The sequence below is a fragment of the Rhinatrema bivittatum genome, chromosome 1 (genome assembly GCF_901001135.1).
Source record: "Rhinatrema bivittatum chromosome 1, aRhiBiv1.1, whole genome shotgun sequence".
Taxonomy (NCBI): domain Eukaryota; kingdom Metazoa; phylum Chordata; class Amphibia; order Gymnophiona; family Rhinatrematidae; genus Rhinatrema; species Rhinatrema bivittatum.
This window is the reverse complement of record NC_042615.1, coordinates 238,992,876-239,019,976: the sequence shown is the minus strand read 5'-3', so window position 1 is coordinate 239,019,976 and position 27,101 is coordinate 238,992,876. Positions and strand designations below refer to the sequence as shown.

The following is a 27,101-nucleotide window of genomic DNA, read 5'->3' as shown; positions in this document are numbered from 1 at the left end:
GAAAAAAACTTATTTACCCTGGTAGGATAGGCTGGGTATAATGACTATAAGAACGTTTCTCATTTTCCTGTTTTGCTGTTTTTATAACTCGTTTTGCAGACAGGTACCATAGATACCTCCTGTGGCTCAGAAGGTACTTGCTGTGCAGTATTTTGCCCAGCGAGTGTCTTAAAAGCACTCTCTTCTTGCCATGAGCAGGACCTCCCTTACCATTCTGGAGGCTGGGCCAGATCTCATGTCCTCCAGCCAGCAAAACTGAGTGTCAGCAATGGCACTCTACCTTTTTCACAGTTGCTTTAATTCACAATCTACTTGCAGTCATCTGTTGCTAGTTGCTGGGTCTTTCTTTGTAGTTTGGAAATCCTGCTGGACCATGTTGTAAAAGTAATTACATAAAATTACTAATTTAATCTAGAAACTTTTATTTTCCTGTTTTTTTTGTTCATTCATGAGACTGAATCTGTTGGGTGCACACATGGGCCTTTTTGGAAGCTCTCTGCATGTGAAATATATATTCTTAAAGATTGTCACATCTATTACTCATGCTGATGTTGTACAGGAAGTAAACGGGACAGACTAGATTAGTCTTTCAGGCCTTATTTTCCCTCAGGGTCTAGGGTTCTTTCTATGTAGTATATGAACAAGTGACACATTTTACTGTGTTCTGAATTATTTTGGATTTAGTTTTGTAATATAGTAAAATAGTAGTAATAGCAGATGATAAACATCTATCCAGTTTGACCAGCAAGTGGCTTATGGCAGTAACTGCCTCAATGTGCAGGCTACTCTCATATATTCTGTTAAAACCCCACACAACCCCAATAATACAATGGGAATGGAAGGTAAATAGTTTCACTCGTATACTTTTTTTTATACTCGCTGTAATAGGTTGCAGTATACATCGCACTGCCAGATTTTGCGGCATTGGGAAATGTGAGCATGTCTCTGTGTCTAATTGCTGACTCTCATTGAATCCTAAGCTGAATCAGTCTTGCAGGTGACAGTATTCTAACCTTAAGGTTACTGGGGCCAAGGCTGCATTACATTATTACATGTTTGAATGAATAATTGGTTTGCGTAGACATGCTTTAACATCTCCAAATCTTCCCTCTTTCTATTGCAGAGATCGCTGATTTAGGTGAGTTTACAATAACACTTTCTTGCCATCATGATTCTTTATTTCAAACCTGGTCTTTTTTTTTTTCCCTTGGATTTTTGTTTCATTTTCATATCTGCATGATGGGATAAACTTGCAGCATGACTTATGGTTACAGCTTAGCATGTTAAATATGTTAATATCAAAGTAAGCTATACAATTCTTCATTGTTCCATAAGAGTCAAGGTGAAAATGGTGAAATTCCTAGTTGCTTCTTTAGGAGTCCATAGTGTTCGTTCTATATTTCCTTTGGTCACAAACTGCATTTCTCAGATTTGAGGAGAAATTGTCAAATTCTTCCATAGAATTGAACATGTTTGCAATATTTAAAACAAGTAGACAACATTTTTGAAGAATATACAAAAAAAATCTGTGGGCCTTTACAAATCAAAGGAAAAAGCAAACTTCCTTTTCATCCAGTTAGATCAATCAAGATGAATGAGTTATGCACGCCAGTCATCAGCAGATGGAGACAAGGATCAGCAGGCTCACTGATGTCACTCCTTATATGTATCCATGCTGACACCAGCCTGTATGTGTGTTTTGTTTTTTTTTGGTTCATGTTGCTGCACTGCAAGATTCCCTTGCCTTGAATGTCCAGTGCTGCAGGTTCAATCCTTGTTACCCCTGGCAGCTAGAGACATCTGGTTGTGTCCTGAAGGGCTCTGAGGTATTTTCAGGCTTTTTGTGCAGCCAACAGGTAGCTTATGGTGGTACGGAGAGATGAGATACTGGCATCCCTGACTGGAGGGAGATCTATCTCCACATTCAGATACAGATAGATTATCAGTGCTTCTTCCAGTTTGAGTGCTGGATTGGCATTTTCAATTTCAGGCACAGCCTTTGGGCTAGTGTCCACCTTTAGAACCTTTCTAAAAGTAATGGCGGTGAAGGCTGCAATGTTACATAAGGACGGTCTTTTTTGGTCATCCATATCTGGCCAACGCGTTAAGAAAAAAGTCAATTTCTCCAAGAACAATTTATAGCCATCTAAGATATTGGAGAATCTGAAGCTCAATTTGTTGTAAAGATAGGGCGTGTTTGTTTAATGGGCTGAAGACTCCAGAAATTGTGGTCTGATCTGGACATTCGGTTCAGATAGCCATATGTCCTACCTGCAGATTCTTGGAGTCTTGACGGCAGTGTTGGACTTAGTACTTCGGATGTGGATACATATGTGTCCTCTGCAAGGACCTTGCTTTCAGGTGGTATCCCCATTCTCGTGGCTACTCAACACGTTTGTTGCTGGTATCAGCAAGACTGAGCTTGCAGAAATGGATGGACTTCAAGCACTTGGTACAGGGAGTTACCTTCGTGCCCCCAGTCTTACCATGGTGACGTTAGATGCCAGTCTGTCAGGCTGGGAGGCACACTTTCGGGGGCAGTTTGCTCAAAGACAGTGGACCCCAGAGGAAGCTAGCTGGTCCATTAACTGGATATAGGCTAAGTGGATTTGATTAGCTCTCATGGATTTTACATCTTGGTTAATGAGACAAATGGTCAAGGTGATGTCTAATGACTCCATGCTAATAGCATGAATTTTTCATCAAGGAGGACTCAACGTCATTATGTATCATTGGAGGTAGACCAGCTTTTTCATTAAATGAAAAAGAATTTGGAGACCTAGTCAGCATCTTAACATAGTACGTGTGAACGTTGTGTGCATGGATTGTCTCAGTTGCCATGTAGTAGACCCAGAGTGGTGATCTCTGTCTCTCTCAAAGAGCCTTTGATCTAATTGTTGCCAGATGGGGGTCTGTTGAACCTAGATCTGATGGCAGCCAATAAGAATGTGAAGGCACACAAGTTTTTTGGCTAAAAGAGGGCTGCTTTTAGTCCAGGTTTGTGACCTAGTGCAGTTTTGGCCAATGGAGAGTTAATAAACATGTAAATAAAGGTGAACCGGTAGATGTATTTATTTTATTTATTTAGAGCTTTTTTATACCGGCATTCATGATACAATCACATCATGCTGGTTTACAGATAACTGGGGTGAGCTAACTTTGAACCATTAACATGTGGTGAGAAGCAAAAAAGTTACAATAAAACAGGGGAAGCTATAACTGGAGGAAGAAGAAGAGAAGCAGGAATAATTTAACAATAACAATGAGAGATATAATTATTTACATAGTGCTGACAGGTATTTTAAAAGTGGTTACATTCTGTCTGATTGGGAAAGTTGGGTAAGTCATTTGGTAGTGTATTTGGATTTTCAGAAGATGTTTGACAAAGTTCCTCATGAGAGGCTTCTAGGAAAAGTAAAAAGTCATGGGATAGGTGGCGAGGTCCTTTCATGGATTACAAACTGGCTAAAACACAGAAACAGAGAGTAGGAATAAATGGACAATTTTCTCAGTGAAGGGAGTGGGCAGTGAAGTGCCTCAGGGATCTGTATTGGGACCCGTACTTTTCAATATATTTATAAATGATCTGGAAAGAAATACGACAAGTGAGGTAATCAAATTTGCAGATAATACAAAATTGTTCAGAGTAGTTAAATCACAAGCAAATTGTGATAAATTGCAGGAAGGCCTTGTGAGACTGGAAAATTGGGCATCCAAATGGCAGATGAAATTTAATGTGGATAAGTGCAAGGGATGCATATAGGGAAAAATAACCCATGCTATAGTTACACAATGTTAGATTCCATATTAGGAGCTACCACCCAAGAAAGAGATCTAGACGTCATAGTGGGTAACACATTGAAATCATCGGATCAGTGTGCTGCAGCAGTCAAAGCAAACAGAATGTTGGGAATTATTAGAAAGGGAATGGTGAATAAAATGGAAAATGTCGGAATGACTCTGTATCGCTCCATGGTGAGACCGTACTTTGAATACTGTGTACAATTCTGGTCGCCGCATCTCAAAAAAGATACAGTTGCGATGGAGAAGGTACAGAGAAGGGCGACCAAAATGATAAAGAGGAGGGAACAGCTCCCCTGTAAGGAAAGACTAAAGAGGTTAGGACTTTTCAGCTTGGAGAAGATAGGCTGAGGGGGGATATGATAGAGGTGTTTAAAATCATGAGAGGTCTAGAACGGGTAAATGTAAATCTGTTATTTACTTTTTCAGGTAATAGACTAGGGGGCACTCCATGAAGTTAGCATGTGGCACATTTAAAACTAATCAGAGAAAGTTCTTTTTCACTCAATGTACAATTAAACTCTGGAATTTGTTGCCAGAGGATGTTGTTAGTGCAGTTAATGTAGCTGTGTTTAAAAAGAGGATTGGATAAGTTCTTGGAGAAGTCCATTACCTGCTATTAATTAAGTTGACTTAGAAAATAGCCACTGCTATTACTAGGTTCTTATGCTTGGCTTGGCCACTGTTGGAAACAGGATGCTGGGCTTGATGGACCCTTGGTCTGACCCAGTATGGCTTGTTCTTATGTTCTTCTATAAGTCTTTCCCCCTTATCTCCTGATAGGCAGGGTACTTCAGAGGATCACTTGCTTCCCGGGCCTAGATGTGCTGCTAGTTCCGGGTTGGCCTCATCTATCGTAGTCTTCGGACCTCGGTCAACTTAAGGACCTTTAAGGCTTCCCTCTTACGAGAACTTGCTGTTCCATGTGCCAAGAGGATCTGAATCAGTTTTATCCTTCATTTATTTATTTGTTTGTTTTTATATACAGACATTCATTGGGGTATATCACATCTGTTTACATAATAACTTGGAGAATAATAAGACTAAGGTGTCTTATTATTTTACATTGTAACAGTAAGCAACTCAAGAACTTATATTTTTCCATTATAACAGTAAGAAATTCAAGAACTTATTTCTTTGTAAAAAGTAAGAACATAGGGAATAGTTTGGATCTTAAGTGTGATTCGCTAGCATACAATAAGGCTTCATAGGATAGTAATGTTTACATTGTATCATGAGGATGGGAGGAAAGGGGACGAGGGATTTAACATGCGGGGTTGCAAGGCATTTTGGAATAACTAGGTTTTTAAAGACTTTTTTAAGGATTGTGTTGAGAGTTCTAGTCTGAGTTGTGCAGGGAGTTTGTTCCATAATGAGGGGCCAGCTTTTGAGATGGTGTGTTTTCTGGTTGTGGTGAGATGGTTTGGTTTTGTGGAAGGTATGGTTAGTAGGCCGGTGTTCTTGGAGCAGAAGTTTCTTTGGGTGTCATGATGGAGGAGGACGTCTTTTAGCCATTCCGTATTCCCATTGTAGATGGTTTTGTGTAAAAGGGTTAGGGCTTTGTATTGTATTCTGTGGGTTATGGGGAACCAGTGAAGCTCTTTAAGGATTGGTGTGATGTGGGAGGATCGACTGCTGTTCATTAGGGATCTGGCTGCAGCATTTGGAGGAGTTGAAGGGGTTTGAGGGAGGATGCAGGGAGTCCGAGGAGGAGGGAGTTGCAGTAATCCAGCTTAGAGAATAAAAGTGATTGGAGTACTGTCCTGTAGTCTTGGTTGAAGAGGAGGGGCTTGAGTTTCTTGAGTACTTGTAGCTTGAAGTAGCCTTCTTTTATTGTGGTGGTGTTATGATTTTTTAGGTTGAGTTCAGAGTCCAATATGATGCCTAGGTCTTTTATTTCGGTTATGCATTGCTTGGCTGGTTGGTTGTGTGGGCGAGAGGTCTTGGAAGTTCTTAGTGGGGAGCTTGTTTGTTATGTATAGTATCTCTGTTTTTTTGTGGTTGAGTGTGAGCGATAACTGAGTAAGGAGGTTTTTTATTTGGGCTGAGTAGGATTCCCAAAGTAGTAGGTTGCATTGTATGTTTTCTTTCATGGGGAGTAGTATCTGGACATCATCTGCATAAACGTAGTAATGGAGGTCCAGGCTGGAGAGGAGTTTGCAGAGGGGGAGCATTATATATTGAATAGGGTGGAGGAGAGTGATGATCCATGTGGCACGCCATGTGGGAGTGGGAGTTGATTTGATTCACTGTTGTTTATTTGTACTTTGTAGGATCTGTTTGATAAATAGGATTCAAACCATTTGGCTTTTGTGATGGCATGTTTGATGAAGATAGGTTATTCGCAGTCTGTGGTTGCCATTCTTCAGAAGGCTGGGAAATCTTCCACCTCCTTGGTTTATGTTTACCTATGGAAGGTGTTTGAGGTTTGGTGCATTTGGGCATCTGTATGCTTTGGGGACCATTTTGGTTCCATTGATTTTTATATTGTTTTGCAGGAAGGCCTCTTTAGAGGCTTGGCTCTAAACACATTGAAGATAAGGTGGTAGCTCCTCCTCTTACTATGGCGGGTATATTCAAGGGGCACAAAGCATATTAGGCCTCTAATTCAAATTCCAGCCCTGCTCTGAAATCTGATCTTAGTTTTGGCTTTCTTGGTAGATTATCAGTTCACTCCTCTGAAGGCTGCCTCTCTGACTGATTAACTTGAAGACAATCCTCCTGGTTGCTATTTATCCACCTTGGGGGAGGATATGTGAGTTACAGGTGCTTGCTGGTATCTTTGCTGTTTGCAAAGGGCAAGGTCCAAAATCAAATAGTTCCCTCATCTATCTCTGTCATCTCCTTACCTTTGTTCAGAAAATAGATGGATGGCAAGGACTATGCCCTTCTTCGTTCCTCTGTCATGAGGAGACATCATTTATAATATCTCCCAGGTAACAAGTATGTTTAGAAAGGTCGGAACAGAGTTCATGGGGAAGAATTGTCCTCTTGGACTACAGTGGTGCAGTGACTTAAGAAGGTGAACTCTAGGGTTCCATTGCTGAAGCAGCTGCAGATCCGCTACACATTGGCACTGATGTTTTCGTGGGCAGAGTTGTTTGGTCTCTTCTTTGGAGATCTGAATACAGCAACTTGGTCTTATTTGCATCTTTTCACTAAGCATTACCACCTGGATGTCGGAACTAGAGAGAAGGCCACCTTTGTCTTGGCAGTTTTGCGAGGATCTTGGACAGCATCCTTCCTTTTAAGGGAGTAGCTTGAGTACATCCTGTTCAACTGGACTGATCTGACTGGATAAAGAGGAAGGTGAAATTACTTTTTATTTGATAATTTTCTTTCCTTGAATACAGTCAGATCAGTCCAGGATCCTACCTTTGCTACTGGTATCTTCAGTGTCTTACTTCTCTCTCTGCGTTACTGAAAAAGTTTCTGCATTCAGCAGATAACTATGCAAGCAAGCAAGTATAGTTGGGTTGCACAGTGAATGTCTGTGCTTTGCTGCAGGTGAGTAGTTTCTTGTTCTACTGTTTTGGACACCCTTTTTTTTGTTTCTACTTCTGTCTTTATGCCTCTGGAGATCCAGGTGTTAAAAAAAAACAAAAAAAAACAGAAAAAAGGAGATGCAAATTCAGTATTATGATTACGTTGTTGAGTGTGTTAGCTATCTATAGTTAGCTTGATACAAACATATTGGCAGGTTGGTGTTGGCACAGATGTACATAAGAAGTGATATCAGCGAGCTTGTTGATCTCGCTCACCATCTGCTGGATGGCTTGCATAATCAGTTTGCCTGAACTGATCTGACTGTATTAAAGGAAAGGAAATTATCAGGTAAGAATTAATTTCACCATTCTATATTTAATCGCTTGTGAGTTCAACCTGAAACATTGCCCCACCAGTTTTTAAGTAATGAAACAATACTGTTCTAAGATTTTCCATTGATAAGCAGGCTGAGTTATCCATTACATATGGGTGATATCATCTGGTGACATCAAACGGGCTTGTCTCTCCAAGCTGTTGAGCTTTGAGCTCTCCCGAGCGTGTGTGAGAATTGCCTCGTGAGCCTTCTCAGTCATTTTTTGTCCAAGCTAAAGCACAGACATATACTTTGTGTTTCCTCTATTTTTTTTACATCAAACTTGCTATTTTTTCTTCAGAAAACTTATTCTGCCTTGCCTCACTGCTTCCTCAGTCACACAAACAGCACTTTTAAGTGCTGCCAAAAAAAAAATGTTTTTTTTTCCTCTCACAGGAAAATGTTCGGCCAATAGAAAGTCTGATGGTGAGTGGATTCAAGAGCTGCCCATGTGGTAAAGTGATGTCCCTCACAAACTGTCACAATTTATGCTACCGCTGTCTGGGACAAAATCATGACCAAAAAAATCTGTGAAGCCTGTGAATGGATTTCATTGCACTCATAGCATTCCAGGGCCTTGTGCATGAAAAAGCTGTGTAAATCTCTCAGGTGTAGCAGTAGATCTTCCTGTAGTGCAGCATTGTTTGCCTCCTTGGGAAAGCTATTGAGTCAAAGCCATTCCAAAACTCCCCTGTCTGTAAAGGCTGCGGGGTTGAGTTTAGCTGCCCATGTGCCATCGAAGCATGAGGCATCTCTTCCTTGAACCAGCCCTATGTGCATTGAATCATAAACAATCCTACGAGGTGCGTCAATGCCAGCTCCATTGGCCTGTCCCTCTTTGCCAACATGAAGCCTGTCCCTCATCTCAACATGAAGCATTGAAAGACTGATATGCATCCATGAATACCTATGCTGCATTGCATCGAAACATGGTGCTTCGATGCATTCAAAGCCATCAATGCATGCTGCACCAACACAAAGTAAATCAGCATGTCCTACAATGCTGCACCAATGCAAGTCGTTCCAATGCACTCTATGCATCTTGATTCTTCCCATGCAGCGATGTCTCCCTTATGTACTGGTATACCCGATGCATTTGATGCATGTTTCGCTCCATGATGTGCTTGGATCATCCTCGAGTGTACAGCCCTAAAAGAGCTTGCAGTCCTCTGCATGGCCCAGAGATTCCACATTTTTCCTGAGATCTGAGAGGATTGCCTATGCAACAATTCACTGGACATCCAAGAGCTGCTGCATTGGTAGAAGAAGGTTTTCAAGTGCATAGAACCGCTATCCTCAAATAAACCACTTAATACTCTGCAACAACCAGTTCTAGTTTCAGAAGAAGAGGTTCCCTCTGCTCACTCCAGGCCGGAAGGAAACAGCAGTCTTATGAATATGTTTCAGGATTAATGAGGAATTTCTTTACCTCACTTGTAAAAGAGTCAGATGGAACACTCCAGCCTCTCTTTTCAATTCTTCCTTTGGTGGTTCTTCAGATAGGAGTCCTAAACTCACCTTTAGGTGTTTTATCATCGCAACCTAATATTAGAGACACATCATCAACACACTCGGTTGCAGCAAAGTTGTGTTGTTTGGCGGCAATAGATCAGGCTAATCCTCTAAAACCTCAGCCAGAGAAATGTCCTTCTTCATCATTGGAATCCTGACTGAGTGAGCCAGAATTCCTAGGCTCAGATGTGGAGTTCACTGGAATACCGTTGGCTCCTCTGCCAGATCTTCCAGAGCATTCTTCTCCTCCAGAAGACCTCATATATTCCAAATTTATTGAAAAGCTGGTAGCAACACTGGGTATTCAAATGCATAAGGACAAAGATCCACGAACAGAACTCCTTAGTCTACTAAAGATTCTGGATACACCAGCTGAACCTACTGCCTTACCAGTTCATTACATTCTTAAGACATTACTTTTGAAGTTGTGGGAAACACCTATATCTTGCCTCTAGAAAGCTGGATCGCAAACTTTGAGTCCAGTAGTCTTTGGGATTTGGTGTGGTAGACCTCCTGTACCAGTCTGTAATAGTGGAGTCAGCTATGAAAAAAGCAAAAAAGACATTCATTTATTCCAGTTCCCCACCAGGTAAATTTCACAAACTTCTAGACAATTTTTAGTAAAAGATCATTCCGGAGCATGATGCTTTCCACCCACATTGCTTTCCATCAATTTTACATGGTGCAATATATTCATGATTGTTTTCAGAAACTGATCTTTAGATCAAAATACCTTCTCTCAGCCATTCTGGAACACATTCTGTCTATGAATCCTTTTATTCTGCTTCATGTGCCTCCGCAACCTCTATTGGGGTGTGATGTAAGGCGTGGCTACAAGCCACTTCCATCCAAAAGGATGACCACAAAAAACTGGTAGACATCCCATGCTTGGGAGGCAATCTTTTTAGAGAAGAAACTCCAAGAAATGATCTTGCAAATAAAAAACCAAAATGTGGTGGTACAATCTTTCCCTCGTGCCAGAGAAACCTGCTCCTTCATGGCTTCTTTACTATTCTTATAAATGTCCTTATTTTCACAGATGGCTGTACCAGCGCCTGCTTTTTCTGGCACAGCATCAACAACAATTTCCGGCCAGACCTAAACAAGAACTGTCAGCCAAAAACCGCCTATTCTAAACCAGAACCAGTTTTTGATAGTTGTCCAATCCCCATCCTTCCCTTCCGGTAGCAGGACAAATTCAACATTTTCTGGACCAATGGCATTAAATAATTAAGCATTATACAGCATAGATGCTGGTTGTGTTTCTCACAAACTCCATCCCTTTCACACTGTTGAATTAGATGAGTGAACATTAACACAAAGCATATCACCGTTGACCATGAATATGAATGATAATATTGTAAACCGTTGTGATCTTCTTTTGGAACGACGGTGTATAAAATGCCTAAATAAATAAAATAAAGATTTGCAGCCCTGCCAGGATCCTTCTAATCTCCCACACTGTCATTTGGAGGCAACTCCCACAGTGTCATGTGGAGGTACAATCTCTTCTCCAGCACCAGACAGTGGAGATCCTCCATATGTCACAACACGAGTAGGGTTTCTACCCAGATACGTCCTCATTCCCAAAAAATTGGAGGGATTATGACCAATTCTGGACCTCTGGTTCCTCAACTAGCATATCCTCAGGAAAAATCCAGTATGAACTCCTTCAGCACAATGCTCCCACTTATTCAGTAAGGTGAATAGATGTGTGCCCTAGATCTTAAGGATGTCTATACTCTCATTCCAATCCCCCTGGTCCATTGGCATTACCTGCAGTTTGTATTGGTAGAGGGAGAAATCCACTTGAAAGTCCTTCTGTTTGGCCTCTCCTCTGCCCTCCATTCTTTATAAAATGTTTTGCACTAGTAGCAGTGTATCTCTGCTGTCAAGGGATTCAAGGTTTTCTATACCTGGACAATTGGCTGATCATGGCAAGTTCTCAAGAAACAGTTCACTCTGGGCAAGACCATCTGTCTTCTTCAGAGCTTAGGATATCTCATCAGCTTCAAGAAGTCCAGCCTAGAGTACACTCATAAAGGCCTACATAGACTCCTTGCTTCAGAAAGCATTCCTGCCCATCAATCTGAGATCAACCATGATCTTGCTCATCCAAACGCAACTTGCCAATTTGATGTCCTCTACCAGGAAGCTTCTTATAATACTTGGTCATATAGTGGCAACCGTCCATGAATAGCCTAGTGGTTAGAGTAGAGGGCTAAGAATCAGGGAAACCAGGGTTCAAATCCTACTGCTGCTCCTTGTGACTTTGAGCAAGTCATGTCACTCTCCATTACCTCAAGTACAAATTTAGATTGAGAGCCTACTGGGGACAGGGAACTACCAATAGTACTCGTATTTAATTTTCTTTGAGCTACTAATGAATAGGTGTGAGAACACGTGTGAATGCAGGTTATTTATCTTCAGTGGACTCTTTGATCTCAGTGGGATCAACTCACTCAATCTCTGTCTTCAGTAGAATAAATCACACCACCGATGGCAAGGGAATTGTAATGGTGGTTATGTCCTTATGTGCTTCAGGATGATGCTCCACAACATTTGTATCCCCATCAGTTTTTCCTTACAACAGATGCCTTAACCAGAGTTTGGAGAGCCCATGTAGGTCTCTTCCATAACCAGGATCTTTGGTCTTCACACAAATCTCTCTTCCAAATCAATCAATCTGGAATTAAGAGCGATATGGCATGCTCTCACCACATTTATGCATCTCCTCTGCAGTAAAAGCTTCTTAATTCAAATAGACAATCAAGTTGACATGTTTTAAGTCAACAAGCAGGGAGGAACAGGATCATGGCTTCTCTGGAAACACTGAAAAACTGGACCTGGGCAGGAAGACGTCAAACGATCCTTCAGGCAACTTATCTGCTGGGTGTCTCCAACACTCTAGTGGATCATCTCAGCAGGGTGTTTTGTCCACACAGGTGGTCTCTGCAACAATCGTTTGCAGACAAACTGTTTAGACTTCTTGGGTCTACCAACAGTGAACCTGTTTGCATCACAGCAAAACACAAAATTAAATCAGTTTTGCTCCATTCTACCAAGTGATCGCAGACTAGCACAAGACACTTTCCTTCTTGACTGGGGCCAAAGCCTCATGTGTGCTTTTCCACTGATATCACTCATTGCCAAGAAAGTTCTTTGTAACACGTCTGCCTAATCCTCAGTGCTGGTGTGCCCCAGACAAATTTGGTATGTATATCTCGTCGAGCTTTCCAGCAGTCCTCCCATATCTCTAGGGTCAGACCCTGCTCTTCTAACTCAAAAATGGGACATTCACACCTCAGCCTCACAGCTTGGATTTTGAGCACTCGGTGATAGCCAATCTTTATTTGCCATCAGAGATCGAAGACTTATTGGTTTCCTCTAGAACCCCTTCAACAAGAAAAAGCTATGCCTTCAGATGGAAAAGATTTTCCATCTGGTGCCAACAACATGATTCAGGTCCTTTTTTGTGTGAGCCTTTTACAGTACTTGCTTCATCTCGCTCTCTAATTCAGGCTTCTCCACTGCCTCAGTAAGAATACATCTGAGTTATTGCAACTTACTACATCTTGTTGGACAACAAACCAGTCTCCACATATCCGCTTGTCTCATTTTATGAAAGGACTCTGGCACTTCAAACTCCTGATACAGAAGCCTCCTGTTCTGTGGTTTCGCAGTGTGAGTCCTCTATCAATTCATGAAGCCTCCTTTTGAACCATTGGAATTTGTGCCTTTAATGTTCTTGTCTGGAAAGTGTACTACTTCATTGCTGTCACCTTGGCCAGAAGAGTTAGCAAACTCAAGGCTCTTGTCTGCTACCCTCCAAACTTACAGTTCTATAATAGGATGATTCTATGGATCCACCCAAAGTTTCTACCAAAAATAGTCTCAGCATTCCATATGAATTAATGTGTTGTACTTCCTTCCTTCTTTCCAAGGCTCCATGTGTATGAGGGTGGACTAGAAATGGACCTTGGCATATTACAAAAGACATACTCTGCCTCATCAAGCTAACCAGCTTTTCGTCTCATAGGTTGCTAACCACTTTGGAATATCAGTCTCCAAATGGACTTTATCTAATTGGATAGCCGATGGCATCCATGACTGCTATGATCTAGCAGGACTTCAACTTACAGACTGTCGAAGGTCATCAAGTACAAGCTTATGGCTTCCCCTGTTGCTCATCTTCAAGAAGTACCCATCAAAGATATCTGCAAAACTGCAATGTTTTGATAACATTTCAAAGACTACTAGAAAATTTGGACAAGCAGTTTTGCAAAATCTGTTCTTGCTGTAGACCATTCTCCATGGTGTGTTCTGTGGGTAGCAGGATGACTTAGCCATGGAATGCCTGCCCACCTCCCTAGAAAGTTGACTCCAAAGCTGAATTAGGCTCTGCTACTGACAGGAGGCTTATGAGGAAACACCTGTGTGGGAACTCCCACACATGCTCTGTAAGAGCTCAAAGTTCTACAGCTTGGAGAGAGACAAGTTTGGTGCCACAAGATGACATGACCCATATATAATGGGCAATTAATTCTGCTAGCTACAGAAAACACAGTTTATAGTAAGCAAACATGCTGTCTTGATACAACATTGATTCTTCTCTTGGGCACAAACCATGAAAGTTATCCTTGTTGAACATTTTTTTTTGTTTGCTATATCTAGTAATTAACTTTCTGAGCCACAGCAAGAAGCATACCTGAGTATAGAATTTTAATAATGTAGCTCTGAATGATGGCAACTGCTCCCAGATACTTGTGTGCAGTTAACCTGTCAGTTAATGTATACTTTCCTTTTGGATTAAATGAAAGGTGAGTAAAAAGTGAAGTTGAGATAAATTGGCGCTATTACTTTCCCCCCCTTCATAGATGTACAGCTGATTATGGTGAGTAGGTGCTAGAGATGAGGTGCACTAGTAGATGGGAAGAAAGTTTAAAAAAAAATTACATTTTCTCTATATAAAAATGTATATCTATGTTTTTAAATCAGTGCTAAATTGTACTTATTAAATACCTCTTCTGCAATTTAAATAATGATAATTGGTGCTCCTGTCATCTGCTTTGCAAATGTGAAAGGATGAGAGTCTGCTGAGAACTAATGGTCTGGATGTCAGGGTTACATAGGATAACTTCTTCTATGACCAGCTGAAGTCTTTCTTCCAGGGCTACTTTTATATATACAAGCTGGGAAAAATTACTTGTCACCATTAGTGATTGGTTTAAGTTTTATGTTGTAGGATATCTTGGCTCAGGTTGAGCTTACCAGATGGCTTGTGTGATCTCATGAGCTATAAAATAAGAAACATTTTTATTGCTGTAAATGATTGTATGTGATTGTAGTGGAAATTAGTATTAAAGTGAAAATTTAGTATGTATGTTAAGGGCCTGCCATTTTTTAAAAATATTTTTTAAGCTATTGCAATCATAATCATGATGAAATAAAGCATGCCCATGGACAAATATTTGGATTATGAGCAAGATTCATGGTCATAAATTGCGATTTTGACCCATATCTGGCCAAAACTTAATGTTTGGATGCATAATTTGCTATGTCTCTAGGCATTTTCCCAAGTACTGATTTGTGAGGTAAGACCCTTTACAGTGCAAAGCTCTCAAAATGCTAGCCAGTAGTTCAGCATAATGATGTTGTCACATTGAGTCTCACATCAAGAAGCTCATAGTTTTCTAAAACTTGAGTATTTTTGCAAAGCAAGGAAAAATGGGACTTCATTAGTCATACTTTTAATTCTTAAAGGAATCTTAAGGGGAAGAGATGTTTTTGGAAAGGAGGATGTTGGTATCTTTAATGTACTATGTCTCTTTTGTGTATTCAGCTTTTTGCTGTGTGTTTTTCACACCTTGGACAGTGTTGAAGGCATTAGTCTTGGTGTGTCATGCTTGAGTTTTGGTGAAGCATCACTGCATCGGTCAACCCTACTGCTTCACTTTGTATAGTTATGCTGCAGGACGTTGTCAACAAATATCAGCCCTTTCAATGTTTCCAGACTTGAATGTCCTCTAAATGTGTGCTTGTACCTTTTTTTATTTTTGCTAAGCTAAAAGTAAAGCTATTAGCATTTTCTAATTTTAATAAACGTGCCAGGGAGGCTTTGATTGTACTAGTCTGGAGTTTTAGTAGGGTTGTGAGAACTTTGAGGGCATACAAACATGAGATTTGGAGACCCTCTTAGATCCCTCTTCAGATTGTGCTAGATTACTGATTATTCATTTCTCTTATTTAGAAGGGGAGAGGCTGTTTTCTGAAAATGCTAGTGGGTGCAGTTTGATTCTGACTGCTAGATTTTTGACTTGTCCTGTTATCTTTAGCTGGCCAGCTGACCACAGATGACTTGAATTCCCTCATTGCCCATGCTCATCGCCGGATTGACCAGTTAAACAAGGAACTTGCAGAACAGCGAGTTAGAGAAAAGCAACACATAGAGACAGCCCTGGAAAATCAAAAGCTGGAAGATAAAAGAGCACTGGAATCTTCAGTGGCAAAAGCACTGGAACATTACAGATCAGAAATTAGCATACAGCAGGACAAAAAGGTACTGCAAAATGGCTACCAGTAAGATGGTATACTATGCTGGCTGAGTTATGCTGCTAACAATGTGAAAGACCTTAAACTGTCTCTTTGGTGATAAGATTGCTGTGTAAAATGAAGTCTTTCAGATTGCCTGTGTGGGATTACTCTGACTTCCTGCTCCTATGTAGTGTATTTAATGGGAAAAAATCAGTTATGTGCATTCAGTTACAGCAGGGGGAGGATGGAAATTGAAATTCCAAACGTGATCTCTTTGTAGCTGATGTTATGAGAATCACGTAATATGCATTGAATACAGGATTTTCTCTACATAGAAAGGTGTAACCCAAACTGAAATAGAAATAATAGTTCTTAACAGATAGTCTAATGTCATTCCATAAAGAACTCATCCTGTGTTCACGTTTGTGTTATGGGTATACTGTACAGTGACTGTGTTTATAATATAATAGTAAAACCAAAAAAAAAAGGAGCAGGAAAATTGCACTCCAAATAATAAATATCCACACACCAAAGGAGATGCAAAATAATAAATAAGGTCCAAAGCGTGGGTAGATTTATAAGAAAAATAGTATTTCAAATTTTTTTTTGACATTCATTCAATATGGCAACTCCATTGCTCATCCATCAAGGGTATAAACAGTTTTCAGCCGGGTCCCCCGACACGGACTCCATGTTTCACCAGAAGGCTGCGTCTGGGAGGACAGTAGACAGCTTATAATTCCAACAACTTGTATACAGAGCCACGTTTAAATAGGCAAGGAGTAACCAGTAAATTGAACAGATATGGACTGGAAGCCATAGAGCAGCCACAACATTTAATGTGATGAAGAGGGCCATGATCAGATCTTTTTCAAACGCTCACCAAGCTAAACATATCTGCTGCTGAAATGGCTGAAGTCTGCCTGAGGGAACTTACAAATCTTCATCAGGGTTCTCCTTTTTTCATCCTGACCTGGATAAAAAATGACCATGAATCCTCTGTACCACCCAGATAAATTCTTTATATTCTCAGTATATAGAGCAAAGGAAAACATACTTTTGGAAAAAGTGAGAGCATTTTTATCAAGTAGTTTCTCCAAAGAAGCCATATTAAGTAATGCTTTTAACCAGATATTTTAGGCTCTAGTAGGAACCAGGAGACTGTTCAAATTTAGGAAACCGTATTGGCATGACACTTTAATAATCACATGTACAAACTAACACAGAAGTGGTTAAAAGAGAATTACAACATGCAAAAGAGAAATAGCTTAGAAATTGGAAAATCAACTGATTTCATCCATACAGTTATCTACTGGCATAAAGAAACTTTTCCTTGCTTCAAGAAAGTACTCTACCAGACGATCCTACAACTTTAAATTGAAAAGATTTATTATCTGGTGCCCAAAATTCAGGTGGAAGTGGTTTTAAGTATTCTGTTCCTCTTTTGCTTGAATATCTATTAAGTCTATCTAACTCAGAGCTCACGTTAGTTCTGTAGCAGCACGCCATGAGAATTTGTAAGGTATTCCTGTTTCCCACCAGCCAAATTCATGAAAGGTCTCTCACATCTGAAACCTCCACTACAAGGTTCTTCATTACCTTAATATCTGAATGTAGCAAATAAGTGAATTAGAAGCACCAGTCTCATAAGAACATAAGAACATGTCATACTGGGTCAGACCAAAGGTCCATCAAGCCCAGCATCCTGTTTCCAACAGTGGCCAATCCAGGCCATAAGAACCTGGCAAATACCCCAAAACTAAGTCTGTTCCATGTTACTGTTGCTAGTAATAGCAGTGGCTATTTTATAAGTCAACTTAATTAATAGCAGGTAATGGACTTCTCCTCCAAGAACTTATCCAGTCCTTTTTTAAACACAGCTATACTAACTGCACTAACCACATCCTCTGGCAACAAATTCCAGAGTTTAATTGTGCGTTGAGTGAAAAAGAACTTTCTCTGATTAGTTTTAAATGTGCTACATGCTAACTTCATGGAGTGCCCCCTGGTCTTTCTATTATCTGTATTCAGTTCTTTCACAATAGAGTAGTTCTTAAAAACTCATTCTCCATTTCTCCCAAAAGTGGTTTATCTGTTTCATTTGAACCATAGGTAATAAGTGCAGAAAAGGCTCATCTAGTCTTCCCAGCAGCAATTTCTTTTTTGTCTCTTTCAAGAGATGCTTCTGTAGAAACTCAGGTGCATTGAGTTAGGACTCTGAGAAAATTAGAAGATGCAGAACTTACATCCTAGTCTAGAGGAATAGCTACTTTTCATTTTCATTTTTTTTTTATAAGTAATATATCAAACTAGCTGTCATCCATTTGAAAATTCTGTTGGGAGGATATTTCATCCATCCTCTACCCAGCCTGGTCTCTCCTCTCCTCCCCAGCCCAACCACAGCCCTCTGTGGCCCTCCTCAATTCAACCACCTGACTCTTACTACTGCTGTGGTTTGCGTGGTACGACAGTCATCAAAATTGTTTATGTCCATAGGCCCTCATACCAACATCAGATAAACCTATCAACCTGCATTGCTGGTTTTCCCTCCATGATCTTACAGCTGTGCAGGTGGGAGGCTGATGCCTGATCTTTCAGCCTGGACCTCCAGTTCTCCCTCCAGTGTCTTCTGGCTGTGTGGGTGGGAGCAATTCTGTTTGTGGTTTAGCTGAAGGTGCTTCTTGGTGGAGCGGCTGAGAGGCCGGCTGGGTATGTTCCTTGGCAAGGGCACATGCACACTCCACTGGCCCCGCCCCACCCCAATACACCACTGAAACATTTCCATTGTTTTACACCACTTTGGATAACCAATTTTGGCTGGGAAAGAGGGTTTATACATTATTTTAAATAAAGAAAATAATGTATGTGTGTATGTATATGGATTAAATAGAATTTTCTTTATAGAAATAGTTAAATATGTATGCTTCAATTTCTATTTCCTTGCTTTCTTTTTGCTTTTTAGTAAACTTTGACACACACAGATGTGCTCATGCTCAAGCAGACAAATTAGAATTGAATATGCTGATCACTGCTAAAGCTCAGAACTAATATTTGCTCAAGAAAACCATTTTTACTGGATTGATGGGAAGAATTGTCCTTGTTCCTATATATGTGGCATGGTAATGTATTGGTTACTTGCAGGTTGAAGAGATGCGAGACATTATGGAGGCAGAAATGAGAACACAGCTACGCAGGCAGGCTGCTGCCCACACTGATCACTTACGAGATGTACTTAACATCCAAGAACAGGATCTGAAGTCAGAGTTCCAGCTGGTGAGACTCATGGCAGGATGTGCAGAGTAGGCCAGGCCTCGGCCACTCCCCAAGCAGCACATTTGTTTCAAAGGCTTTGTTTTACTACTAAGGATGCCTCTCAGAGACCATAGAAATACTTTGTTTTCCTGTATTTAAAAGTGTAGAAAAAATGCCTTTCGTTAAAACATCTTCTACAAAATTACAAATATGGCCAACAGAAGCATTGAGGGGGCCAGAGCTATTTCAAAGCTATTTCATTACTATACAGAGCAAGTAATAATGCTTTGTGTTAGTTAAAAATATTTACTGCTGTGTTGTCTTTATGGAAATTCTCCCAAGGTGTTCTGCAGCGCACCAGAAGCTTTTGGAAGCATGAATGTCTAGAACAGTGTCGCAACTTACCCAGTATCAAATAGGATTTGATTGGTTCATGCAGTGTGGTGATATTTCATGTCATAACCAATATGAGTAACATGGCTGATTTCTAGAAGCTTAAGGGCATTACTGGGAAGCTGCAAGAATTAGCATATTTGGTACTATACTCTCTTCCTGCTGTCAAAAATACATTTGGGAAAGCCTGACTTGCACCATAATAGCTACTTTACCATAGTATTTTTGCCTAAGTCATTGTTTTTCTTGAATATGTCCCTTTTTCTTTTCTATAATACACTTAGGACCCCACACACACACCAGGAAAGGTTAAATTGGCTTTCAAAATTGCAATGGGTTGCAGTAGGTTACATCAGACAGCACATCTTGTGTCCCTCTTCCCCCTAGTGTGAGAGCCACTGGTGAGAATTGGGAAATCCTGTCCAACACAATGTAAACTATTTCATGGTATTTGTAAATGTTGGAAAAATTCATTCTGACTTTCAATAGGAATTGTCACTTTAATATTCACAGCAATTGACTGATAAACTATCCGAGCAGGAAATGCAGTTTCGACGTCTTTCTCAGGAACAACTTGACAACTTCACATTGGATATAAACACAGCCTATGCCCGACTGAAGGGAATTGAACAAGCTGTTGAAGGTAAGCTTAAAAAAAAAAAAAGTAACAAAAAAAAAACCCATGATGGTAGATGAAGACCATTCAACTCATCCAGTCTTCCCATACACTTCTCCAGCTCAGACAATGAGATGATTGTCATTTTGTGGTCAGAACTTGCTATTTATTTATTTAAAACACTTACAGCCCATCAAACTACAATTCTAAGCAAATTACAATTTTACATCATAAATAAACACAAAATCTAACATAGAACAATACTTAATCACAGTCTAAGAATTTATGGAAATAAAACAGCACCACAGCATAGGATGAGTGGCCTGTTCCTCCCCATGTATGCCAAAGTGGGGGAAGAGATGTGAGGGCTGCAGAAGCTGGCAGCATTAGTGCCACAAGTGAGGATAAAAATTAGTGTCTTGACTTTGAAAAACACAATTATATGGCAAAAATACTTTAACTTCACTTTTGGAGAGTGGTTTTGTTTTGGGGGAGAGGAGGAGAATTAGTGAAATCTGATCTAAACTTTTAAATTCCACATTTTTACGACATGAACTTAGTAATTCTTTTCATATGGACTTGCTTGGCAGTTCTTGGGCTGCAGCTAATCTACTGTTGCTATCTGTCAGGCCGATACAGTACGGACGCGGTAGAAAGAGTGCGGCAGTGCTGGGCGCACCCGCGTTTGCCGCACGCAACAGTTCGGATGACATATCGCTCGATACAGTATTTAAATGGCATGCAAATGCCAGCCGCGTCCAAGAAGCATCCATGAAGCGCAATCCATTTTACTGTATAGGCGCTTATACAGCACCTATACAGTAACCTGGGTGCACTGGTACCTGTCATTTCAAATGACATTTGAAATGACAGGTACCAGGAAGTGGATACAGGAGAAGGGCTGACTGACCCCCTAACTCCCCCCAAACTTTCCGCGAGCCCCCGTTCACCTGCCCTGGCCGCGTCCATCTCCCGCGCTGACAGCTCCGGAGCAGCCCCAGCCAGCCCTGCTTCACTGCCTGACCCCCTAACTCCCTGGGACAAGTCCAAAGTGAATCGGGCAAACTTTCCGCCAGCCCCCGCTCACCTGCCCTGGCCGCGTCCATCTCCCGCACTGACAGCTCCGGAGCAGCCCCAGTCCTCTCTCCCCTCCTCCCGGGGACAGCCGGCGGCGAGAGCGGCTTCAGCAGCCCGGGGCGGATTGGGCGCTCCCCATGGCTCCCTATTCTCTAAAAGGTAATGAGCGCACGCCGTGAGCTGAGCGCCCGGCTGGACATCCAAGGTCATGGCATGCGCTAGGAATCCTGGGAGCCATGGGGAGCGCCCGATCCACCCCGGGCTGCTGAAGCCGCTCTCGCCGCCGGCTGTCCCCGGGAGGAGGGGAGAGAGGACTGGGGCTGCTCCGGAGCTGTCAACGCGGGAGATGGACGCGGCCAGGGCAGGTGAGCGGGGGCTGGCGGAAAGTTTGCCCGATTCACTTTGGTCTTGTCCCGGGGAGTGAGGGAGTCAGGCAGTGAAGCGGGGCTGGCTGGGGCTGCTCCGTGGCCCATGAAATTTCATCTCGGCTTGCCTGACGCTCCACACTAATGCAGGGGTAGGCGGTAAATTAGCAGGTTAAACATGCAGCAAAACTGCAGGTTAAAAAAGCGATAATCGGGGCATGCGTTACTGTATGGGAGGGAATAGCTTATCTGATCGTTTACATCTCATATACATGCCACGGGCGGAAAGTGTTACCCGTTGATTTAAAAAGGCGGTAAGGATGGGTTAAAGGGGATAGTGAATCACAGGTAGGACTAACGCGGCCAAATTGTGAGTAGAAAGCGGGTTAGAAGCAAGGTAACCGCGGCCGCACTTTACTGTATTGGCCTGTGTATTTCTAGCCTTCCTGAGTCCTTGTAGCACAAGGATGATATTTAGGGCGTCCTTTAGTGCTCCAGAGAGAGAGGATCAAAATCAAGCTGCCAGAAGTTTTAATGAAACCCTTTGCTAGTGAATACTATCAGCCCTCCCTGTATTGCCTGCTTGATTGTGGCATAGCTTTAATTTAAATTTATTTTTTTTAATTTATATTCTGCCTTTCATGACTGGTCAACAACCTCATTGTGGATTACATTCAGATACTGTAGGCATTTTCCCTGTTCCCAGAGGGTGTGTAACCTAAATTTTGTTCCTGAGGGCAGTGGAGGATGAAGTGACTTGCCCAAGGTCACAAAGAATAACAGTGGGATTTGAACTTTGGCTTCCCTGATTTGCAGCCTGCTGCTCTTAATTACTAAGCTGCTATTCCACTCCATAACTCCTGTAAAAGGTCCCTGAGAACACCTGAATATTCTTTTTTTTTTTAATTGTTTTTATTGATGTCAGAAAAAGCAACAGCATAAAACATGTTTTCAACACAATATAAAAAATAAACCATAAGTACAATAATGTACATCATACACATAATATATGTAAAAATGCTAATAAGTTTTATCAGATTGGTTCCCCCTCCCCATTCCAAACCAATCAAGCCAAAAAAGGATAACTAAGGATGCTGAGCTAAATATACACACAATCCAAGAAAAGCAATATCAATAGAAAGCCCCGGAGAAGACAAAAAGAAAAGAACAATAAACACCTGAATATTGTTCTAGTGGAGCTACAGGCAAGGAGATGACATGTAGCAACAGAATATTTACAGTTAAATCTAAATATCTTATCTAGTCGGACCAATCCAAACCTCTGTGGTTGTTTTGTTTTTTGTTGTTTTTTTTAACCCCTTGCCAGTAGATATGTAGATCTCTCCTGCATTTCAGCCTTCTTGATTCACTTTCAGTCAAGCTCAGGCCTAAGCAGGTGATTGTTCTGGGGCTGTACTCTTCCTCTCCCTTGAGGAAACCAGTCTGATCCTCTGTCTTCCTGGTGGTGAAGTTGTTTGAGACACTGCCTCCTTCCTTTCAGGTCTGAATAAAGTATTTATTTTAAAAAGCCTGTGGGATAGCAGGTGTCCGGCCAGTTCTTTCTGTTCCAGGCTGATTCCAGTGCCATAGGATGTGTGGCCTGTTCCTCCCCATGTATGCCAAAGTGGGGGAAGAGATGAGGGCTGCAGGAGCTGGCAGCATTAGTGCCACAAATTCCTTGTGCTCCCACTGTAATTGGGACAACGTGGCTTTGGCAGCTCTAATACTATAGAGGTTCCTACAGCTGGAAACAGGAAGGCTGGGGCCATATCTAGAGGCTGTTTCAGTGGGGATGGGGGGTCCTGGGGGAGATGTGATTTTGGTGTGGATGGGAGGCCATTTTGAGGGGGTCGGTGCACCTTTCCTCTGGCAGAAATGGTTCCATCCCACTCTTCCTAAGCCGTTCTTAGAGGATCTTCAGTGTAAGTTATTTTTCTCCAGAGTTTGTGCTGTTCCAGCACTGCTGTTTCTGTGCTATGAAGGAGCAGGCTGGGATGGGCATCGGGGGATCTTCATCTCTGGGTTCATTAGTATGGCTTTTGTTATGATCCCTTCTTGGGGGCCCCTTGGCAAAAAAGATCCAAGTTGGCTAGTTGTCAAGAGGATTTCTTAAGGAGCAGATCTCCTACCAGGGTTCTTAGTGAAGGACAAGAAATTCTAAGTGGTTTAAGAGGTCCTGGAGAGGGAAGTTATTTCTTCCCTCTCCAGGACCTCTTAAACTGTGGAAGACTGTGTGGTATGGTGCGTCCAGAAAGAGGAACTACTTCCTCTGAATACCCAGGAAGTAAAGGCTTTGGAGATTATGTAGATACAGGTTCATGCAGCTGCTGCTGCAAGGAATCCTATCCTTTCAAATCTAAGGAAGCCTATGAAAGCTTTTCCGATACATCAAGGCATTCAGGACACTATTATGCCAAAATGGGAGTCACCTCTTAAGATTAGAAAGGCATTACCAGAGCTCTATCCTTTTCCTCTGGCAGAGAGGGATAGGTTATTTTCCATGCTTGACATGGATGCCTTGGTCTCAGTGGGCACCCAGAAGACTACCATTCTTGTAGAAAGAGACATGCCCTTAAAGGATCCTCAGGCTAGAAAGACTGAATCTGTTCTCAAGCAGTCTTTGGTGTTGCATGTTTTGCATTATAGGCTGTGGTGTTGGGTGGATATATGGCCGGAGTATGTCTGCACTGGATTCAGCAATTCTCTGAAGGGTCAGGGAAAGAGGAAGCCCAGCTATCGCGCGGAGACTTGGCCCATTTAGAATTCAGGGCAGCATTTTTATCTAATACCTTATATGATCTTATTAGAACTTCAGCTAAGAATGTGGCCTATGTGATGATGGCTAAGAGGCTAAACTGGTTATGGCACTGATCGGCTGACCCAGCATCTAAGCAAGTTGCCTATTAGGGTGGTTGCTTTTTGGAGATGATGTTAAAAAAAAAAAAAAAAAAAAAAGTGTTTAAAGATCTGGGAGAGTTGAAGCCTCAGACTCTCTGGGGCTCCTCCCAAAGGACATCTACCCAGGATTTTTTAGGTTGTTCTTTATGAGGATTTTGATTTTTTCATTAAAGAAATCTGTGAAGTCATTACTAGTGATCTTTGGTGTTGATTGTGACTGATCATCATAAGATGATTTGGTTAGGCTTTTTACTATGTTGAAGAGCATCTTAGGGTTATGTTGGTATTTGTTTATTTTGTTAGTGTAAAAGTCATTTTTGTTTTATGGATGAGTTTTTTGTATTCTGCTAGTTGTGCTCTGTATGCTTTGAGTAGTGTGGTTGTTGTGTTGTTTCTCCATGATTTCTCTTTTTCTGAGTTTCCGTTTGGCTGCTCTAATGTTGTCGTTGTACCAAAGGTTCTGATCCTCTTATTTACTGATACATGGGAACTGTAAGACTTACTCTGTGCTTATGGCCAGGGACACAAGAACACTTAGACTCAGTAAAAGTATAATGTATTTTTATTAATCAATATAAGTGTTCTCGGGAGATGCTGGGTACTGGGTGCCGTTTGTCTTACAAACTGACCAGCATCTCCTTGTATACAGAATGTGATCCTTGTTTTATAGATAACATTCAAATACAGGGTAGAAGGTTCTAGAGACTTGCATGACTGCCCAAAGGATCATTTACATAAGTTGTGATGTCAACTGCATGATTAAATCATTGCTAACTATCCTGATGGGCTACACATCCTGGGAAGCCAATTTCCCATGACTTTCTTTGTTCTGGTAAATTCTTACTGGTCAAGACAATCAACACGTCTGTAACTGTGTGGATTACAAACTCCTGAGAATAGTGCCTGAAGCTCCCCTGTGGTTTCTTCTTTGTGACTCTATGAATAGACATCACCTGTCTGGTGCCAGCTTGCCTCCACAGATATCCATTTGGCCAATTGACAGTGTGATATGTCTTGGTATAAATCAAATATTCCCTTGAGGTAAATTCTGCTCTATTGCTGCTTCTGCACAAGTATTTTTCTGTACCCAATATTCTTGAATTTAGTGAGCCCCTTCTATTTTTCCCTATATACCTTTTTGAGCATATCTTCCTGTAACACTACCTATTGGTTTCTTTACCTAGAGTTTAGTCACAAGCTCTCACAGATGTGCGCTGGTAGTGTGACACTTCTGTTCACCTAAGCCTATTTCTGTCTATGACCAGAACATGTCTTATTTTTTGCAACACTTTTATAACTTGTCCCACAGGATGTATGCACAACACAGTATGAGTCCTTATGCTGTCCTTCACTTTTCTGGTAACGTGCATTGATTATATCCCTGCTTGCCATTGTAATGAATATTATCCTGAGTAGTTGTTTACAATAACAGTATTCCTTGTAAAGATTTGCCCAGTATACCTAGTATTATATGAGAAACATAATATTTTCATACTAGTATCTCTTTGTTCTCCTTACCTTTACCTGTTACACTACTATTGTGTAATTACTTGACTCTGAAAAATAACATATGTGGTCTTGCTATTATAAATTAGGTCCTTTTTATAATGCAGGTACCCTTATTGCTCAATCATAGAGCTAATGGCTACCTAGTGAAACTTAGTTATGCTGTTATTATTTGTCAATTCAAGAGTGCATGTCTGCCTATTAGTCTCATTTACTTTTAGGGGGATCTAGAGGGATAACACACACAAGGTTAGCTTAGCTTACACATTTAGCCCATTTGCCATAATGACTTCATACAGTTCTGTCCTCCGAACTGGTACTTGGGTGTGCCACTTTGCCATTTGTAAGTGGCACAAGAGGGAAATGAGAAGTATGCCTGAATACAAAACCAAAATGGAGAAGGAAATCCCCAGAACCCTCTGCGTGTCTTTGGCCTGCCTGGGCTGAATGGACTCTGAGTGACTTACAGAATGTCCCTGGATATCTGAGTGTTTGCAAACCCAATATTATGAGCTTCTACCCAAATTCAAAGTTGGCTAGCCAGAGAAAGCTGATGAAACCAAACTTTCTAAAAGATTCTACTAAATTAAATCCACTTACTGTCCACAACTTTAATTCCTCCATAGTCTGTGTATACCTTTAAACAAAAGCCAGTCAGGTAAACCAATTCTCGCCCACTGTGTCCTATTACCCATATTGGAGCTTTACATCCTCCCGCTTTCTCTTTACCTGTCTACCCAGTTAACTCTCCAGCTCCCAGTGCCCTTTCAAGTGCTGAAACTGCCATAACAATCAGACATAAAATAAAAAAAAACAGAGTGCAAATTATACTTTCCCAACACTTCAACTTACAACTTATACTATTGTTATTTTTCCAGTACACATTTTATTAACAGAACCCACAGTTCTTGCCAGGGTCCCAATATCGGGTATTTGCTTCTTGGAGAATCAAAGGTATCACACATCTCCAGCAGGTTTTGGGCGTCAGTGGGCAGATATTTCCTTTCCCAGAACTGCAGCAGACATTTGACCTTATAGCTAAAGACTATTTTGCTTATTTGCAACTACATAGAAATGATGGCAGAAGAAGACCAAATGGTCCATCCAGTCTGCCCAGCAAGCTTTCACACTTATTTTTTTCTCTCTCATACTTATCTTTTACTCTTGGCCCTTATTAGTAACTTTTTGGTTCTAGTTACCTTCCACCCCCGCCATTGATGTAGAGAGCAGTGCTGGAGCTGCATCTAAGTGAAGTATCAAGCTTAATTGGTATGGGGTAGTAACTGCC

The 27,101-nt window shown here is 41.3% G+C and overlaps 1 protein-coding gene across 7 annotated transcripts in view; it reads left to right on the top strand.

Moving 5' to 3' along the window:
- Nucleotides 1-27,101, top strand: part of IMMT (inner membrane mitochondrial protein) — a 144,464-nt gene that overhangs the window by 102,968 nt on the left and 14,395 nt on the right. For 6 of the 7 annotated variants that reach the window (XM_029592774.1, XM_029592773.1, XM_029592772.1 and 3 more), the window contains 4 exons: nt 1,124-1,138; nt 15,508-15,731; nt 18,848-18,979; nt 19,865-19,994. In XM_029592774.1, coding sequence (XP_029448634.1) covers nt 1,124-1,138; nt 15,508-15,731; nt 18,848-18,979; nt 19,865-19,994 — 501 coding nt within the window. Of the gene's footprint in view, nt 1-1,123; nt 1,139-15,502; nt 15,732-18,847; nt 18,980-19,864; nt 19,995-27,101 lie in introns of all 7 variants that reach the window. The other variant, XM_029592769.1, reaches the window with a different exon arrangement.